At 34.5% G+C, this 22427-nt stretch overlaps 1 protein-coding gene across 1 annotated transcript in view; it reads right to left on the bottom strand.

Annotated features, from left to right (window-relative positions):
• Nucleotides 1-19111: 19111 nt before the first annotated feature.
• Nucleotides 19112-22427, bottom strand: part of LOC143236020 (uncharacterized) — a 33362-nt gene continuing 30046 nt past the window's right edge. Inside the window, exon 3 of the mRNA XM_076474229.1 lies at nt 19112-22107. Coding sequence (XP_076330344.1) covers nt 20540-22084 — 1545 coding nt within the window. The 5' untranslated portion in view covers nt 22085-22107 and the 3' untranslated portion in view covers nt 19112-20539. The remainder of the gene's footprint in view (nt 22108-22427) is intronic.

Consider the following 22427-nt stretch of genomic DNA (forward strand, 5'->3'; position numbering starts at 1 on the left):
ACATAATTATAAAGTTGAAAATCTTGCATCGAATTCAGAGATCGCACTCACTACTGAATCTGACTTCGTAACAAAGAATATTAGTTCTAAGATGATTCAAACTTTTTCCGAGAACTATGTTATAAATGAAGATAGTTAAACCAATATAATATAAAATTAAAAATGAATAATTATAAAGCGGATATGTGTAATACAACTATTGTTCTTGAAAAAACATAATTATCACAGTCAAATCAATGGCATGTTTATTTATAACAGTTTCAGGCTCCTAAATATAGAACCCACTAAACCTTCAACAACAATGTTATTTTTTTGTTGAACAACAGCAAAAGGTTACTTAACAAACTCGAAGCTAAGTAGTTATGAACCTTCGCACTCTGTACGAACTTCCAAATCAATATAAACCAATATCCCCATTAAACCTATTATTTTTCCTATGCTAATGCTTATCCGCTTTCAAAGTAGCACAGAAAGCTCACGAAGGTTTCAAAAATCCAATTATTTTCAAACATAAGTCTAGTACGAAGTATTCTCTGGAGATACCGAATAATGTATAAAGTGTTTTCTTTAATGTTTGTAATCTGATCACCAGTATACTGACAAACAAAGTGTTAGTGATTTAATGAATAAAGAAAAAGTAAACCATCTTTAAACCCAGGATTAAATAAAAATAATAACCACTTGCTTAGAATAGAACAAGCTTAAATTTAATGACCAAATATATAAACACAACGATGGTTTAACTGTGGGTTTCTCCTCTCTCCTTTGTTTGCAGAAGTTTTCATGAATAATTTAAGGAAGAAGTTGTTTAATGAAAAAAATAATACAAAACATTTAAGAGAACTGGTATAAATATGTTAATGATACGATTCGTCTATGGACAGACTCAAACTTCAACTTGATAATTACTAAGTTCACAAAACAAATTCATTAAATTTACTTTAGAATTTGGTAAAAACGGAAATATTAATTTTTAGTCTAATATATTGGCATACATTCCTTCCAAATCTTCAGAATACCAACTAATTGTGACACCGTAATACCTGCTTCTTCAAGGCATCCAATATCTCACAAAGTTACTGTGTTCCATAGTTAATTGACGTACTGTCGTTTAAAAAAAACTAGTAAAATTAATATACCCACATATTGTATCAAACGACAACAAACACAAAAGGTTTTAGACAAGCTTCATTGATAAATCTTGTCACAAAAAATATACAAACCAGCCTCCTATTGTACAAACCAATTTAGGGAAGACGTTCTGCAACAACAAATACATAATTGAAAAATTCAGCGACAGTTGTACGTGTCAAGATTACATTAATGTATACATAGCTCAAACAGGATGCTCCATAGCAACGAGAATTAAAGAACAGTTTGGAAGCTATACATTAAGAAAAACAGAGTTAACTTTTCCTTAACTAATTTGAGCTGTTACAAATATATATTTGTGAAAAAATAAAAAACTAGATAGTCTAAAAATTATAGAACTAAAATAGATGTCTAAAACAAACCCTGAGAAAGTTCTAAGCGACCAAACCAACTTAAGCTCTTCCCAACTTGTCTCGAGGTGAATGTATGTCCAGGTTGTTATGTATTATGAACCACTTCGTTCTGTACGTGATGACGATTTTACTAGCTAAATCATGGTTCAATAAAAGTAAGTTTATATTTTGTGAAAGTTACGATTGTCTTTGTTTTTTCTATTCTGTAGTTATGGAGTTCCATCAAGTTACATTAGTTTCAAATATCAGTTATATAAATTACATTCATTACATGTAAAAATTCATAAATCATAAAATTTACATTTTTATCTTAAAGTAAAATCCTAAGTGACTAGATACTCGTTTTAAGTAATTTTACAACACATATTTTTGAAAAATAAATAAAATAAAAATTTAGCTTCTTTATCAAAATCATTTGTGAAAAATGAAATAATAATAATGAAAATTTTGTTTGACAGCATAATTATTAAAGGTTTCTTATTTATCACTTGCATATCTAGAACTTATGGGCCGTTTTGTAAAATATCGAAAGATTGCAATAATTTGTTTTGTGCATATACATATTTACTTGCACATAATTACGTGATAAATGAATATAGTTTCTTATTTGTTTGTAGTAAAGCATAAAGCTACACAATGAGCCATCTGTGCTCCGCCATCACACAGAGACAGCACTATGTCGTTCCTCCAGTTATGTCAACACAAACAAGGATATGGATATAGCTAATCGAAGTAAACTCTCAAACTACCTGTTTACTTATACACGTACAGGATCGCAGGTATTTGTTGTGAACTGAAAAATACATATTTGGTGGAAATTGAAGCAAGCTCCGTATTAGTAATTTCCCTCATGCTGTTCAGACACAGAATAAATTGTCACAGAATGAGCAAACGTTACTTATTTACGAGAGGACACATGAACAAGATGTGATTATTCATAATTTAATGATGTGACTTCTAGTGCCATCTTCAGTAAACCTTTTACTCATAATTTAATGATATGACTTCTAGTGCCATCTTCAGTAAACCTTTTATTCATAATTTAATGATGTGACTTCTTGTGTCATCTCCAGTAAACCTTTTCCTAATAAGGTTTAATTTTCATGTATTAAATATTCTTGTTTTCCTTGTAATGCGTCAATTATAAAAATAAGTAATTTATCTAGCATCATCAGTATTAACTAGGTGATATTCAACTGTTCATAATTGATTTTAACGTCCCTTTAGTTCCGTCTTTCGACACGAGCTACCGTTTCTTCCGTAAGCTTTTATACGCAAGTTAAAACCTATCATTGCTTTCGTTTAACAAACTGGCATATCCTCTCCTTGATGCTATTATTCATTCAACATCATACTTTGTTCAATACAGTTTTCTGTCTTCCCATCTTGATAAGTCACATTGTTCTCTAACATTGGGCCTTCAAACTAATTATTTTTTTACTCAGGCTATTTTCAAACAAATCAGTCTTATCATCAGACCCCGGCTAGCAGGCGTACAGTGTAGGTTCACATAACTTTTCCTAAAGTTATGGATAAAGCATTTTTCCTCTCTTCGTGGATTTAATTTTTATCTCTTTTTACCACATAGAAACTTTCAACATACGTAAAAAAAATCCAGTAAACTCAGCTAAGCTTTACAGTTTTTTATCAACGAAAACTAGGCACGATTTAGGAATAGTTTCTATCATGAAAATTGTAAAAAACACCAGAGCTTCTCGGGGCTTCGCTCCCTCTACCCCAAATCACAAGGATGAGAGATAATGTACTCGCAGGGTATCTATCAAAATTCTGAGTTCAGAAATCTTCCAATACGTATGATTATCAAACAACAAAATTTAACTTTGATAGGCTTCTACGTGCACTTACATCTTTATTTTTTACCATTAAAATAATTTAACATTACTCTAATTTTTCAGATATTTTCCTTTAATGCGTTTTGCTAAAAGTAACTTTCAACAATTGTTGAGAAAATTACTTATATGGAGAAATTATAGGCTTTGCTAATATACATCCCTGGGCATTAAAACTACCATCTGACATACATCTACAGATAATCATTTAAATAAATACTATTTTACAGATGAAGCTCTAAGTAGTTTTCTGTCGTCCAGTTTTATGAGTAACACGACCTATACCAATTGTACAGGCTTGTGTTTGGCGGGAGATAAGACAATCAGAGGGCAGCGAGTTTCAATTCCCGTCACACCAAACATGTTCGCCCTTACAGCCGTGAAGGCATTATATGTAACGGTCAATCCCACTATTCGTTGGTAAAAAATTACTCCAAGAGATGGCAGTGGGTGATGATGACTGGTTGCCTTCCTCTAGTCTTACACTACTAAATTAGGGACGGCCAGAACAGGTACCCTCGTGTAGCTTTGTCCTAAATTTAAAAACAAACAAACAAAATTAGGTTGCAACTATTATTTAACATATTATAAATATTAATATAAACTTTACTGTATTGACTTTGTGGTGACAGTAATATGTGCATATTCTCAGTGTCAGGAATTGTAACAATACTGTAACGCTGTTGAAAAGCATTGCTTAGTTGGGGGAATACAGTAATTCTAAACTTTATATGCTAGTGGGCAATCAACGATTAGTTTTGTTACTTTAATATTTTAGGGTATACATAAAACAAATATTTTATAACAGCGATATAACCACGATAACGTATACAGATATACATATATAATAATAAACATTGTATTCGATGGACATGTGCTACTTCTTTACAATGAATTTGAATAGGGCAGTATCGACGTGTTTTTAATATAATACTATTGTCTAAAGCTTGAATATTTGTAAAATATTCGTCTCCCTAGTTTTTCGTTTCTCGACCGAAAGAAAGAGGGGACGTTAACCCAAAAAACATCTAGATTTTGGGTGTTCTGGGGATAAAGTAAAAATGGAAGTAGCTTTAATTTTGTTTAAACATTATATTTATGTGAAACCAAGGGGAATTTGGCGTAAAGGGTTCTTGAAAATGACGACAACTTCAGTTAGTAATTCCAATTGGCTGATTGTCGTGAAAAAGTGGACATTGTTGCTTATAGTCCCTTTAACTAACGTGTTATAAACAATAACAACAACAAACAAACAAAAACCCTGTCAGATGATACTATTATTTCAGTTGTATTTCTGTTTTACGTAATAAGTGATAAGTTTGTTCATGTTAAGTAATATATTGATTTGTTATTTCAAAACCACATCTTGTTTCCACAAACTTGTGGAATGCAAGCTGCAACATATCAACATGTCGAAACTAAAGATAATAGAACAGTTCAAATGTCGAAAAAAAAAGATTGGTTTGTTTTGAATTTCGCGCAAAGCTACTCGAGGGCGATATGCGCTAGTCGTCCCTAGTTTAGCAGTGTAAAACTAGAGCAGTGGTTCCCAACCAGGTGAGAGATAGCGTTCCACGGGGTGCGAGATAACATTATAAAAATATGTTTTGGCTACCTTCACCTTATTCTTAAATAAATAATTACTGTAAGGGGTGCGAGAACATATTAAATTTTTTTAGGGTTGCGGGGCATAAAAAAGGTTGAGAACCACTGGACTAGAGGGAAGGCAGCTAGTCATCTGGCCATGCAGGACCCGCGTTCTTTTTATCTAGCTGATAGAGCTGCAGGATGATTATGTAGCGCGAGCACCTGTACATGGTGTGAGGGCGGTGTGTTACATGACAACCAACAGTGCATGGTTACCAATAGAATATGGTTACCAATGTACTTGCTCTTCAGTAGTGTTCAGCAATTGTCATTATTATTACATATTATTACTAAAACTATACATGAAACTAACAAAACGCGTAATTTAATTATGAATATTTAGATTTAAGAAGGTGAAAGCAGAAGAGAACTATGCCTTCTCAAGAACATTAGTCAGTCGTAATTACAAATGTGTGGTTTCACAAAACTCCTGTTTTTACTCTACCGACTTTCTCAACTACTATGATAGCTTGCTAACTTGCAGTTTGTTTGCTTCTCAACCGTGTGCATAAAGTACTTGTAACGTTTTGTTTACATGCTATTTATAGAGTGTTTGAGATATCAATTATATTGTACATCTGGCCCATTCCTACTATAAGTATACGTATGATCACATTAAAATATATGTTAAAATACACACACAAATGTTTTACAAATGTTATACACACACAAATATTTTCTGAAATTTAAATCGAACTTTTGTTATTTTATATCAATTCTGATTGAAATTTTAAAGCTTCATACACAGTTATTTTTATAATATTTATTAATACGGGTATTCGATGAAATAAACTATCAGTGTTGTCAGTCAGGTATGGATCTGTCGTAGTTAAACAATCGCTGTTCTAAAGTCTGTTGTTATTTTTATCGCAGAGTTGCATAATAATTTACGTGCGTTCTGCCAACCACTAGAAATTTATTACTTATATCCATTGCTGTCTGTATTGTTCTTATAGTTTTAATACATCAAGACATTTTTCAACAAGCTAGACAATTAACTTCTTTGGACAAGTGCAGTTGAAGACAGTGAAAAGTATGCGTGAAAAGAAACACATATTACAAAACGTATGTCCCAGTCACACCAAACGTGTTCGCCCTTTCAGCTGAGGGGGCGTTATAACGGTACAGTCAATCCCACTATTCGTTGGTAAAAAAGTAACCCAAGCGTTGGTGTTGAGTGGTGATGACTAGCTGCCTTCCCTCTAGTCTTAAATTGTTAAATTAGGGAGGGCTAGAGCAAATAGCCCTCGTGTAGCTTTGCTCGAAATTCAAAACAAACAAACAAGCAAAACGTATGAGTATAGAGTGAAGTTAATTTTTTTCACGATTGACACTGGGCGAATGTGTATTCTGTGCTTTCATTAATTGTGATGTAAATAACATGTAGGCATAGCTAAACCCTAGTGCATGCTTTATTAATAGTGAACAAATTCTGATGAAGTTATTTTACTGTATTCGGGTCTACAAAAGAGTGTAAAGATTTAAGTTCAACCCCAAAATAATTTTTTGGGTTTTAGGTCGATTTGATTGCATTTGATATGATTTAGGTTGATTGCAAAATCAGTTGCTGTGCTGATATTGAATTTGATAATGGAGTCGATGAAGACAAAGTGTTTACAGTAATTAACAGTATCAAAGAAAATCATTAAATAAATTAACAGACAACCTACTCTTATGCATATCTTACCCTGCACAAATAAAAATTAACTTACTGTTTTGGTCAGGAGTGAACAGTTCTCCCAATTTTATATTGTGGAGCAAAGTTTGTCTTTGTATTCAAGCTTAAAGCTACACAATAGGATATTTATATTTTGCTCGTTTCCCGCTAGTACAGTGGTAAGTCTCCAGATGTACAACGCGAAAATCAGGGATTTGATTCACTTCGGTGGACACAGCAAATAGCCTGATATGACTTTGTTACAAGTAAAACACACTATATTTTTGTTATCACGAATACTGAACCTCTGTATTTAGCATACGTTAGATTTTTGTTTGTTTTATTCAAAGACGCTGTGTGTGTTCTAATCTTCCCTATCTTTGAAGTGATAGGTTAGATGGAAGATATTCAAAAACACCCACCGCCAAATTTTAACCAATGGATAATGCAATTTATCGTCACATTCTAACGTATCAGGTGAGTTTCCTCAAGGACGGAATTTGAACATGCGATATTTGGACCTATGAGTCTAATGCTTTAACCACCAGGCCGTGCCAAGTCGCTTAGCCTTACTGTTTTGTGCTCTATAATTTTGCGAACTACGGGTATGAATGATATTTCTCATTTCTTAAATTAGATGAACTTCATATTAATCATCCTAATCATAACCTGGAAGTTACAAAAAATAAATATTTTATAGACACTTCTAAATGAGTATAGTTCACTGGTGATGACGATAATGTATCACTTTGCAAGCGTCTCTTTTTCTATTCAGAATTAAGCTCAAATATATCAGTAAGAGAAGCCTTAGAAGCTCTGACATTAAAGTTATTTTATTCCACAGTTTCCGGTCAGCTTGTATACGAATGTATGCTTTTTTCTGAAAGAGCAAAACATGTCAGAATTATAAGGATCACAACAGACACAACAGAAGTTGACACGTTTAACGATTATGGATAGCAGAACTTTCTCATCGTAGAAACGTCTACTTGAATTGTAATTGTATTTGCTGTACAGTATAAACAAATCGCTTAACTTTAATAGATCGATAAATGTCAGTTCTTTATCTACGTGCTTTAAATCATTTTTTTCAATAATAACTCTGAATACAATATACATATATAGCTGTGTAGGTTGCTGATATTTCTCTAGCTAAAGTGTCATGGCTACTGCTATGGCTGAAGTATTTTCCCAATAAGTAAAGATTTTCTCAGGGTTAATGACAATCTTTAGAGCATTTTGTTCTCTATTGTTTTCTGGATAACCTTTATTTTTTATATCTCTTTGTTTGATGTACTAGTCGTCCCTAATTTAGCAGTGAAAGATTAGAAAGAAGACAGTTAAAGATCACCACCCACTGCCAAACCTTGGACTACTATTTTACCAATGAATAATGGAATTGATTTGTCAATTTTATAACGTCCCCACAGCTGAAAGGGAGAACGTATTTGGCAGGATGGGGATGCGAATCCTCCACCTTAATCACCTGGCCATGCAGCCCATCACTTTGTGTTTTTAACATAATGGTTTATTTTACGGGTACTTCAGAAACTATCAGATAGTGATTGATGTGTAATAACTCATACAAATCTTTATTTGCTGTTTTTTTTTCTTTTCTATTTTTGAATAAGACAACATGAGCAGAGATCCAGTTTGTTGTTTTAGTATCTTGGTAATTTTAAACATGCTTTCCAATTTGTTTTCCTATTTTCAGGTGCATATGCAGAGTCTGTTTCATTTTTTATACTATAAATAAACCCTTTAAATTCAACTCGTCTGTAGTAACTCTCATTAAAACATTTTGGACAACACTGGCAATCATATAAGCCTTATCATCAGTACATGTCATACAAAACATTAAAGTTTTCTTCACCAAGAGCAGCTAGTAACGATGATTGAAACTTTAAAGTTGGAAAAATGAAGCAGACATTTCATTTGACATGGCTAAAGTTTTTTTCCATCAATCTTGGCTAAACTTGAAGTTATTTGATATTACTAGATATAACCTTTCAGTTTCTTGCAGTGTAATTATTTTTCAATCTTGCTGCTGTTTATTTTGTAAGATGAGGTTCATACGTACATAAAATGACTACGTACAACTGATAAAAAATAAATCTAAAGAGCACTGATATTCAGCAATTTGGTACAAATATACCAAAAGTAACATAAAATATTACCTTATGTCAAAGAAAAATGAATATTATATCAATGTTTCGAGGAGTTGCTTCTACTATCTTTTTCTATTAAATCCAAATATCTGTCAATCTAATAACCGAAATATTTCTTTAAACTTAAATTACAGAATCTGAAAATATCGAAATAACATTTCATCAAAAAGCTCCGTATTAAAAAAATGGTATAATTGTTAGTATTCTGCAGTACATTATATTATAGACATTACATTAATTTACAAATTATTCTGTATGTCTTTACACTAGGAGACAGCATTCAGTAAAATAATGTCACATATGATGTAGTCCTACTGTTTTTAATGTACTTATTCTATCCATAAGATTGCTGGAACGACATGATGAAGTCTTCTATTATCTTAGATTCAGTATGGCCAGGTGGTTAAGACACTCGACTTGTAATCTGAAGGTAGATGGTTCGAATCCCCGTTTCACCAAACATGTTCGCCCTTTCAGCCCTTGGTCAATCCCACTATTCGTTGGTACACGAGTAGCCCAAGAGTTGGCATTAGGTGGTGATGATTAGGTGCCTTTCTTCTAGTCTTAAACTGCTAAGTTGGGATGGCTAACGTAGATAACCCTCGAGTAGCTTTGCGCGAAATTCAAAACAAACAAAACAAAAAATACACGGACTATGTAGATTTTCCAGATCTAGGTTCCGATGGAGCGCTCTGGAGTGAAAAAAAAGTGAAAAGTTGTATAATTTACCTTTGGATTGCTTTCAAACTACTTGTGACCTTTAGATATCTAAGGTTGTACTTGAAACAGTTCAATTTATAAAGTATGTCTTTCAAGGAAAGAAAACTAAATAAAATGAAAACTCGTAGGCTGATAACCTTGAAAAGACATTTTCTCAGCGATGAGAGCATTATTGCATGAATAGAAATAAGGTTAGAAATAATAATGCTGAATATGTGAAACAAGTCGTAGTCATTAACCTAGTCAAAGAAAACGCTGCCTCCTTAGATAGATAGAAAAAAAAAACTATAGTAAAGATATAATCAAAAGCCAGGAAATGTGCAGAGATAACTTTAAGAAAAGCTCAAACCCCAGTCACTCTCGAGACTTAGTACCAAGAAATTACGAGAAGGATAGGCCTAGAACATTACATCCCAGTCTTTCTCGAGACTTAGTACGAAAAGAAGGTACGAGACAAATGTAAAAATATTTAAATAAAAATTAGAAAATCGAACTATCTGCTGTATCCACTGAGAGAAATCGAACCCCTGATTTTAGGGTTGCAAATGCGTAAACTTATAGTTGTCTCAGCGCGAGACAAAAATTAGAAAATATAAATGGGAGCACCAAAAAGTAAGGAAACAAGGTAGAAATTAAACACTTAGCGGGTTTTGAAATTGTGCAATCTGAAAATAATTGTGGCCATCTTTCCGTCTATTCCTACTTTATATTATACTATGACCTTTTATCCAATCATATAAACGAATTCAGTTTATCAGTAGCTAATCCTAAATATTTAGCAAATTTTAAATTTCAAACACTATAGATTTTTATATTATTTATTTGGTATGGGACCAGTCAAATATCTATAACGTCTCCTAACCGTAAAATGCTATTGGATCTTCCTCTTTCACTTCCGACATCAAACATCCTCCTTATGATATCATACATCTCGTTTGTTTGTTTGTTCTGAATTTCGCGCAAAGCTGCACAAGGGCTATCTACACGAACCGTCTCTAATTTAGCAGTGCAAGACTAGAGGTAAGGCAGCTAGTCATCACAATCCACCGCCAACTCTTGGGCTACTCCTTTACCAACGAATAGTGGGATTGACCGTCACATTATAACGCCCAAACGACTGAAAGGGTGAGCATGTTTAGTGCGACGGGGATTCGAACCCGCGACCCTCAGATTACGAGTCAAACGCCTTAACCCATCTGGCCATGCCGGGCCCATGCATCTTGTTAAAGTCACGTAATTTGATTACATACATGTATGTGAACTTTTGTTGCTGAAAACAAATTATAACACTTTTGTTTGTTTGTTTGTTTTGGATTTCACGCAAAGCTACACAAAGGTTCTCTGTGCTAGCCATCCGCAGTTTAACAGTCTAAGACTAGAGGGAAAGAGCTAACTAATCATCATCATCCACTGCCCTCTCTTGGGCTCCTTTATGACCAACGAATAATGTGAGTGACCACCACATTGTAACGTCCTGTGGCTGAAGAGGCGAGTATGTTTAGTGTGATGGGGATACAAACCAGCGACCCTCAGATTACTTGGTCGAGTGCCCTAACTACCTGGCCATGCTGGACTACAGTTTCAACACCTTTAAACTCATTGTCTTGATTTAGCGCCAATAGAAAGGTATATCTAATCGTTCTCATAGTTTAGAACAAAATAATAGTAATGAGTAGACTACAGTATCAGTTCAGTTAGAACAAATAGTTCAACCTTCAGTTTTCTGCTAAAACCACCCATGTATCAGCCACGGTTACTTCTGGAAATAAAAGACTTGCCGATTTTCATTTAATAAGAATAATTATTTGTTATTCTTGTTGTTACGAAACGTTTGGGTTAAGCTAAATAAGAATTATATCCACATAGGCATTGCTAATTTTTAGGTGACAGAATAGAGGGAAAGCAGTCAGTCAACAGCACTCTCCGCCAACCATTTAGCTACTATTGTCTGATTGAATAGTTGTTATTTACAGTCACTCTTTCGTTGCAATCATGGCTTCAGAGTGCGTGTTTGTGCCAATTGCAAACGAGCTATGAGCCTTTGAAACCATATACTGAACATACTACCTTAAGGTCAAGCCCGAATGCAAGAGATTGTTTGCAACAAAAAATTTAGGCCCCCAACATCAGTTTAATAAATTGTACAACTACATCTGAAAAGTTTATTTAGGGATGTGAAGCTGTAATTATCGTATACTTCAATAATTAATCCTATTATATGTATCTATTATGGTTTCAATCTCTTGGAGATGCAGTATAAGAGATAATATATATTTTGATGACATCCTTTTGGCGAATTTTAAAATAACGATATATTTGTCAGTGACCTTCTAACTAAATAAAACTTAACATTTTTTAATTACAGTTCAGATACGACGTCCATAGTATATAATAAAAGGACAGCTAAAATATAGGACCTGATCAGCGAAGGCTATCAACATATTTTTTTAACAGATCATGATTTTGTTTAACAATCAAAACAGCTAATGCAAAAAAAAAAATCTCTATAATTAATCTTCGATCGAACACTTCATTTTTAATTACCAGACGATGTGGACAGTTAAGCACAAAGCAACACGATGCACTATTTGTGATCTGTTGCTTTTGTTCATATTAAGCACAAAACTACACAAGACATTATCTGTGCTCTGCCCACCACCGGTATCGGAACCGAGTTCCTAGCATTATAAGTTTGCAGACACACATACGACTATGTCACTTGTGATCTGTCCACCACGGGTATCGAAACCTGGCTTCTAGCATTTAATTCATAGATATAACGCTGTTCCACTGAGGGCATTCTAAAGGTTTTAAGTCATATTGTACCTTAATGACACCCAGTTATGAACCATGTGATTGGTAGACCTGTGTTTCAGTGAAGCCCACATGTGTCTTACATTATGATGGTGTGTTTCTTTTATGACAAAACGATACTGATTTACCTGTTGTGTCTACTGTAAATACTTCGACGTACTGATCGGAGGGCCATTGCTATTACTTTTTTTCGCAAGAGCTTTAGCTTCAGTTGTGAAATACGGACAATGTTCCTACTACATTTGAAAAAAATGCAGGAGATGGCTTACAATTTTAAATAAAAACGTGTTTGCAGCCACAGACTTTATCCCATTGAGCGAAAAGTGCTGGTATGTGATAAATCTAAAAGATTTTATATGTTGTTCGATCAGTATATAGTTAGAAACGAAAACTAGGTTTTGAATTACATATACTAATTTAATGTTGTGAACCATGCTAAATTATCAAAATTAGCTTTTTTTCCATTGTGGTTTAGTAGTGCTCACACCAAACATTTTTAGATCCTAAATATGACATAAATGTTTTGAAAAAATATTCACAGAAAGGTATCTCATCACATATGTTTCAGCTAACTTATAAACAACATTTTAAATAATTGACATTTTATGTGGTTTTTGCACGAAAACAACAAAAAACTGTATTGTTATAACACAAAATCCAAGTTCATAATTTCACGAAATTTAGAGTTCAGGTCAAATTATTTTGTCATGTTCGAATCCACTGAGACCTAGAGGTGTAATAACAGACCTAGAGGTGTAATAACAGACCTAGAGGAGTAATTACTGAATACTTACTTTTTTCACTTACGAATTTTTTTCTTTTATGCCAAGAATTTTTGAAATAATACTTCGTATATGAAAACTCTACTTTCACAAACACCTGTTTTCTCTTTTACTTGAGCAACGTTTCAGATGTTCGCTCTTTGTTAAAAAATCTCTCCAAACAGCAACGTTTGGAAGAGATACTCTTTCTCCGAAATCGCTGCTTTATGTCTAACCTTCTGTTCTGACCTCATCATGATCGACGTTTCGGATGGACACTCTTCCGTAAGCTTCACTACTTGGCACCTGTCTCCAATGACATCACCGTGAGCAACGTTTCTGGTTGATTCTTTTTGTGTGGAACCACCCCTTGGCATCTAACTTCCTGCACTGAACTTATTTTGAACGATTTAAGAGAATGCTCTTCGTAAGGTTTCACTAACCTCATTTATATACGCAAAATACATTCTTTTAGCAGTGTGGGCCTGGCATGGCCAAGCGCGTAAGGCGTGCGACTCGTAATCCGAGGGTCGCGGGTTCGTGCCCGCGTCGCGCTAAACATGCTCGCCCTCCCAGCCGTGGGGGTGTATAATGTGACGGTCAATCCCACTATTCGTTGGTAAAAGAGTAGCTCAAGAGTTGGCGGTGGGTGGTGATGACTAGCTGCCTTCCCTCTAGTCTTACACTGCTAAATTAGGGACGGCTAGCACAGATAGTCCTCGATAGCTTTGTGCGAAATTCCAAAAACAAACAAAACAAATTTAGCAGTGTGTTACTCTATACTGTTTATAAATGTTTTATGAATATGCGTTACTTATTTTTTAATTAGATTATTTACTTTTTGTGATACCAGAAAGAAAAAGAAGATTATGTAATGATAACATATTTTTACTATTATAAGAGTTTACAGTAGTAATAATTTGAGGCACACTATAAAATACTTTCAATATTTTATAATTAGATACTTTCTCTTAAAATGTATTCTTGAATAGTAAAGTATCTTCTTGTTGTCCGTCGTAACAACTAATTAAATTTGAACAATTTAATAATAGTAATAAACGACTATCTATCAGATATGTTTTTTTTTTCTTTAAATCTACACTCCACGATGCGATTTAGTCTTCTGGAGAGTTCGGCTAACACACAAACCGTAACTGATAGGACAAACTTTCATTTGATCTTAATACCACATTCTACATATAAACATGCACATTACAACCCAGCAATGTTTTGGGGATTCAATTTATTAAAAAGACAAATTTTTCGTCTGAAACCTACTTTCTCGTTTGTTAACTTTTGGTTTCGTTTGCTTGGAATTTCGCGCAAAGTTGCACGTGGGCTATCTGCGATAGTCATCCTTAATTTAGCAGTGAAAAACTAAAGGAAAGGCAACTAGTCATCATCTTTCACTGCAAACTCTTGGGCTACTTTATTACCAAGGAATAGTGGAATTGACCATCACATTATAACGCGCCCACGCCTGAAAGAGCAATCATTTTTGGTGTAACGAGGATTTAAACTCGTGACCCTCTGACTGCGAGTCGAGCACCATAACACGTGACTATACCAGTCCCATTTTCTAAGTAAACGAAGTGTAATTTATTTTCCTGTTATATATTTAGTTTTATCGTGAAGTCAAATAGTGGTATTATAATGTTGAAACAAAATAATCCAATGTAAAAAAAACACCAGTGGTTACTTATCTTTCTAGAAACCTGCAATTTGTGAATGAACCTCTAACATTATACCAAAAATAACAGGAAAATGTAACAGTTGCCTTTGGTTTTTAGGTATTTACACTATGCTTACCACAGGAAGTGTAACCGCGTATTTTAACGTTAAAAGTCCGCGAAGTTAACGTTGACCTACGTTTTGGCGTTACGAATTTGGTCGCAAATAGTTGTATCGATCACGTGATGCCCCACAGTAATTTAACACAAAGCTGTATATTAATATATATACTTCATTCTCTAATGTTTTCGGTAATAACACAGAAAAACGCCCAAGCAACTGAAAACGCAAAGATCAAGCAGCAAGATTTTATAGTAGTTTGTATACTACTAAATTTGTTTAACTTTGGCCAGAAACGTGTACAGTAATTGAAAAATTATTTTAAAGTTTATCACTGACAGCCTAATTATCTAGGTTGTGTTTATTCAATTGTATCTTACTAACCCTTGTCCTTCTATTCTAAACGCTTTTTGTATCTAAATCAGTGGTTCTTAACCTGGGTTCCATCGAACTCCAGGGGTTCGGCGAGTCAGTCTCAAGGGTTTGGCGGAGGTCAAGGCACATACAGTGTGTGTGTATCCGTTCCGTACACCCCACTCGTATGATTCGTGACGTCATGCTCCACATGGCCATCATTGGCTGCGGCTGATCACGTCACATCACTTGGCCTTAATATTTGTGTTGTAGGGAACTTCGTGCGCTCAGCAATCGACTTCTGACTGTAGTAATCGTGCGTCATTTGATATTTTTTCCTAATCTTTCAATCCCTTCATACTATGTCGAGCAAAAACAGAAAGTGGTCGGACGAATACGTACAGTATGGATTCACGTGTACAACGGAACATGATTGGAGTCAGCGTCCTCAATGCATGATTTGCAATGCTAAGTTGAGCAATTCTAGTTTAGCACTGGCAAAACTAAGAGAACACTCCCTAAAGCTCCATGGAGATGGGAAATACAAGAACACAACTCTTGCTGAATTCAAGGTAAAGAGAGCCAGGTTCGATGAAAAGGCTATTTGCCTGTTCTTGGCTTTGTACCCATCTACAAACCAATCCTCACAGCATTGTACGAAGTTGCGTACTTGATTGCAAAGCAGGGCAAACCACACACCATTGATGAAGCACTCGTAAAACCAGCTGCGTTGAAGATGGCGAATATCATGCTGAGAAAGGCTGCTGAAAATAAGTTATCCCAAATTTCTCTCACAAATGACATCATCAGCAGCAGAATAGATGGCATGAGCGATGACATCTTGGCTCAAGTAGTTGCAAATTTGATTTCAAGCCCAGCAAAATTCAGCCTTCAACTCGACGAGACCACCGACGTTTCCAATCTAAGCCAGCTTGTTGTATTCGTGCATTATGTGAAGAACGACAAGATAAAAGATCTTTTTTTATTTTGTAAGCCTCTTACAACAACAACTAAGGCAGCCGACGTGAAAAAATTGTGGATGACTTCTTCAGAAACAACGATCATTCGTGGGATATGGTTTCTGCAGTTCGTACGGACGGAGCTCCAGTCATGCTGAGACGAAACTCTGGTTTTGGTGCGCTGATAAAAGCCGATGCACCACACATCATTGTAATGCACTGTGTTCTGCACAGGTATACGTTGGCAACAAAAACCTTGCCTTCAAAACTAGCAGAAGTATTAAAGATTGTAGTGGAATGTGTAAACTTTGTGCGAAATACTGCCCTGAAGCACCGTAAAGAGCTGTGTAATGAAATGGGCTCTGAATTCGAGGTACTTCTGTACCATTCCAACGTTCGGTGGTTATCCCGGGGAAAAGTGCTGAATCGTGTTTTTGCCAAGCGTGTGAAATTAATCCTGTTTTTGCGAGAGCACCAACATTGTCACGCAGATTGCTTCGAAAAATCTGAGTTCATTCTCATTTTGGCGTACATGGCCGATATCTTCAATGCTCTCAATCATCTCAATCAACAGATGCAGGGCGGTGGAGTCAACATCATCGAAGCGGAAGAAAACCTGAAGGCTTTTTAAAAAAAAACTGCCGTTATGGAAACGACGAACAAAGAACGATAACTTCACAAACTTTCCCCTGCTGGACGACTGTGTACGTAAGATTGAAGATGTATCTGAAATCGGAGACATTTCTATACCCGGAGAACTGAAGCAAGCAATTGCCATGCACTTAGATGAGCTCGCAAAGTCTCTTGGCGGATACTTACCCACCAGAGTCATATCCAGCATGGGTGAGACAGCCGTTCATGTTTAGTGTTGCGACTGCATATGTCAATGATGAATACATCGACGAAATCATTGAACTTCAGCAGAACCAGGTTCAACAGCAACTTTTCAGAACAACAACGCTCTCAACGTTTTGGTGTCACCAAATCGTAGTGTACCCTCTTATTGCTAAGAAAGTCCTTGAGATACTCATACCGTTTGTTACAACGTATCTTTGCGAGCAATCCTTTTCGAGGATGGTAGACATAAAATCGAAGAAAAGAAACAGACTTTGTTGTTAAAATGATGTGAGAGTGACACTTGCCAAGGTAAAGCCGCGCATTTCTGAACTTGTCTCTGAAAGGCAACAGCAAAAGTCACATTGATTTGCAGTAAATATTCATTGAGTTATGTTTTTGTTTTTGTGTGAAATTTTTGTTTTGTTGGTTTTGTTCTTTGAACACAGTGATATTGTGTGCAATTGATGCATGGTTCATTTTGTGCACTAATAAAATATCCCCTTATGTTTTGAATTTGAAAAAATCATATTTTATTTTTCCAATTACGAAGGGTTCAGTGAATGGAAGTACGAAACTTCCGGGGTTCAGTGCCTCCAACAAGGTTAAGAACCACTGATCTAAATTGTTATAGTACGACAAGTATTGATTAGTTGCGGCTTTCACATTTATTACAAATAAATCAAGAACATCATTACTTTGACATTTTTGTAATATATTTATAAACAGTGATACTGTGCAGTTTTTTATCATTCCTTTCTTACTGGTAAATATGAGTTGTTTTTTATTAATGCTTAACATTTCGCGATTCATCTGCAAATAGTGCACAATTTCTCATGACACCACAATGAAATCTAAAATTTGCAAATTGACAATTTAAGTCTAATGCCCTTTTTGTCCCTGATAAAATACTATTTTATAGATTTTAGATATTAAATACTATTTTGCATTATTATACACTATTAACGTGGAATGCTACTATTTCAAACTATTAAAGATTACACGTTTTGTATCAACCAAAGTGCATACAAAACCAGTTGTCAGTCGCTGCGTTGCACAAGCTGATGAAAGAAACCGGTGCAATGTTTTGATGAGGTTTGTGTTTCAGGTGATTACTTTTCACATGTTTAGTTGCACTAACCCATGTTTATGTACTACACATTATGGTACTATAGGCTTACATATTACTGTGAATAAATATTAAAGTTCTTCCACATTCCAATTTTAAGACGTAGTAAATATTAGAAAGCTAGATTGAAATTTTTGTTAGATATTCATACTTCATAATTTGCTTTATGTACTGTAAAACAGCTTTCCCTGTTTAGCAAAAGAAAACAATATAGTTGTGTTCATTTTGACGCTAAGTGTAAGAAAGGGTATGAATTAATAATAAACAATAACTGTTTTGTGAGGGGGTAACCTTGTGAAATAAGAGCCCTATGTTAATCTCTCTATGAGCATATTATTAAATGAAGTAATTATTTCTTATTTTCTGAATATTTAAATTAATGAGATTAGTCTATCTGGATTGCTAACAATTATGTTAAAATTACACTAGTTTTTAATGATGTAAACTCCGAATTACAAGAAAAAAGGTCGGGTAGTTTACTCAGTCTTTAGTTTTACATTATTCTAATCAATACTTATCGTACTATAACAATTTAGATCAGTGAGTTTTGACATTGTTGGAGGTTATGAACCCCGGAAGTTTCGTACTTGCATTCACTGAACCCTTATACAAACAGTGTTCCGACTAAGTAGGTATCCTTTTTAATAATACAAATAATTAAGATACTATGAAAATGATTTTCTCAAAATTAGTGATGCATTTCCAATTCTGCATTATTATAGTTTGATACGATACGATAGAAACAAATCCCTGAGAAATTTAATTACAACCATTTATATTTCAATTTTAGTCTCAATTTATGAACAATACAACGTTATGTGTGTACATTTACGTAATGCAAACAAAATACACACCAATGTTTCATTCAATATTCAATATAAAATACAGCACAGCAGATGAACAAATTATTATACATTTCGTTTATCATATTTTTAATCACAGATCTGTGGATAAGAGACCATTCCTGGCTTTCATGATATTAATATATTGAAGTACAACAGCACATATATCTAAAATCGTATTGTTCTTCTTTCCTTTCGATTTGCCTCTGCGAAACATTCGTATCGATGCTAATGAGAAAGCACGTAATCCAGATAAAACTACACAAGTAAAACTTAAACCGTAACTTCTGAATGATAAAACAGAACAAAAGCTGAAATAATGAATAATGTACTGGCATTGGGTACAAGGTAAGTTGTTGTTTGTTTGTTTTTTTTAAATTTCGCGCAAAGCTACTCGAGGGTTATCTGCGCTAGCCGTTCCTAATTTAGCAGTGTAAGACTAGAGGGAAGGCAGCTAGTCATCACCACCCACCGCCAACTCTTGGGCTACTCTTTTACCAACGAATAGTGGGATTGGCCGTAACATTATAACGCCTCTACGGCTGAAAAGGCGAGCATGTTTGGTGCGACCGGGATTCGAACCTGCGACTCTCTGAATACGAGTCGAACGCCTCAACACACTTGGCCATGCCGGGCCACAAGGTAAGTGCTACAATGTGTAATATTTCAATGTAACGTAGTACCTATATTTGCCTCTCAAATGTCACCTAGCACCAAAAGATTGTCTACGTAGAAACAGCTGGCTTTACTGTGCCTTTGCGTTGAATCTTGAAAATAAATATTACAGTTGATGTAATTAATGCTGATATAATTTTTCATAAAACACAAGATAGTATTAGCAGTATTCATTGGTCGCTAGCAAGATGTGCCAAACCTTGGGCTTTATAGCCTAGTGTTAAGATAAAAAAACTTCACTTTATATCACCAAACTGGTTAACCCTTTAAATGCAAGAAGTTACATGGTTAATTAAATAAACGTGTTTGCAAATCACTATATTGAGTTCGCGGTTGAATTCAAACAATTAAAGTTGCTTACCATTATAGGTGCTGTTATCTAGCACACCAATGTCTTATAGCTAAAGAAACAAACCACTTGGCTTTCTTCGTTTCGTAAACCACTGAAAAACGTCATTAACCTGCCACCTGGCTTTTGATACTTTCAGTCATCTTTTTTTTTTTTTCAACTAACTTTCCAAAATTATTTTCTCAACCTGTATTTTCTGCGTAGTTAACTTTAATGTTTTCTCCTTACGTTAAAAATGTATTGGGCAAAGTTTTTAAACAAAAACAACAACTGTTTACTTCTGGCGTGTTAAATTTGGATAGGTGTCATAATTTATTTTTATACAAATAAACAATTATGAAAATATAAACCAGAGCATGTGTTGTTGTAAAACTAACTTAAAGATTTTCTTTACCTCCTTTGTTTTATCATATGTACCAACATAATTAACTACCTCATGTTATTCACGATTGAAAAATGAGGCAACATGTCTATACGTTATCATTCATAGTTCAGTTACTGGCGTCATCTTCAGAGATTGATTTACTGCTGCATGAAAAATGTTATTTTCTTCTTCAACACATACAGTTTTTTTATAATCGTTCTTCTTTGCTTCAGACAGCCATCTATTCTTAAATGCGCGGGAAATATTTTTTCTATACCGAAATCCAAATAACAAAAGTACACAGATTACTATGACGGTTGCCACCATAACACCAATGATGAGGTTTCGTCGCCTGTTTTCTAAATCACACCCCAGTTCTTCTTTAGAAGCCTCTTTAAGAAAGGAGTTTTCCAGGACTAAAGGACTACTACATTGGACTTCGGTCAGGTCGTTTGTCGCTGCTGATGAAACATTATATTTTTTCAGCAGCTTCCATAACCACATCAACTCACAATTACAAACAAGAGGATTGTCCCTAACGTCTAAAACATCTAGCTTATCCCAAGGGAGCCAATCATGATGAAGTGTGGTGAATGCATTACCTCGTAAACTTAACAATCTCAGTTTGGATAAACCCTTAAACGTATGACGTTCGATTTGATTAAATATTTTATTGTGATTTAACACTAGTTTTTCCAAGTTCCTGTTGTCTTCAAAGGCGCCATTTTGAATTCTAACCATTTCCTCACATTCACTTATTTCAATGACACGAAGATACTTCAGTCTTTTAAAACAAAATGGCTTTAACTCAATAAATTTATTCTGACCAATATTAATTTCTTCTAAATGCCTAACATCATATAACGTATTCGTCGGAACTTCACTGAGTTCATTGTCTTGGAGTCGAAGAACTAGTAGAGAGTTCAACCACCTAAAGGCTCCAAGTTCAATTATTTGTATACCATTACCATCAAGAGATAGCTCCTTTAAGTGCGTAAGAGATGAGAACGCTTCCTCTGGTATGGTTCTAAATGAATTGAGGCCGATATCAAGTTTTATTAGCATAAGCAAGTTATGGAACGAATGAGTTGGAATGTCAGTAAGTTTATTATTTCTCAGTGAAAGTACCCTTAATCTGTCCAGACCAAAAAATGTTGATTCTGAAATAAAGAAAATTCGATTTTGTGAAATGTCCAAAATTTCCAGCTTGGATAGAACGCTAAACACATTTGATGGAACTTCTTCTAATAAATTGTCGTTAATATGCAGCACAATTAGTTTTTCTAAACCAGAAAACGTTTCGTTATGTAAAGATGAAAGCATATTTCTACTTAGTAATAAGTATTTAAGCTGGTTTTGTTTTTGAAAATTATTTTTATCTATTGTTATTAACTGATTTTGCGAAACGTCCAAATATTCTAGGTTGTGATACACAGTAAGTGAAGCCATTATGCCTTTTATGTTATTGTTTTTTAAAACCAGTTCACGAAGCTCTGGGTTTAGGGTTAAGGGAACAACTTCAAGATTTGCAGAGTCACATTCAACATGTAAGTTCTCATCATCACAGTTGCACTTAACAGGACACATTGCAGCGACCTCATTCCACAGAGAGGTGAAGTGAAACAGCAAAACGACAACACACGGAGTTCCCTTTAAATAATTCATTTCTGTTCCTTTGTATTTAAAACCTATAGTAAAATAATAAAAAGTGAAATTATTTCTTATTATATATGTAAGTAAAAAGTGTTGCTAGAAAACAATTTAATAAGTAAATCTGATAAATCGTATTCGGGTAACAGTAGGAAATTCCAAAACTAAACACTACCAGTGAGTTTATCATATTAAGTATGGAAAACTAAGTTCCACATTCTAAGTCACATTTATTTCTTACGAGAGTGAGTAAATTCAACAAAATTTAAAAAAAAAACTAGTTTGTTTCCTTTAAAACAGTTAAAATAAAATTTAATCCATCAAAAAAATAACTGCTACGTGTGATAAATAAAAATAG

The sequence above is a fragment of the Tachypleus tridentatus genome, chromosome 2 (genome assembly GCF_004210375.1).
Source record: "Tachypleus tridentatus isolate NWPU-2018 chromosome 2, ASM421037v1, whole genome shotgun sequence".
NCBI classification, from domain to species: Eukaryota; Metazoa; Arthropoda; class Merostomata; order Xiphosura; family Limulidae; genus Tachypleus; species Tachypleus tridentatus.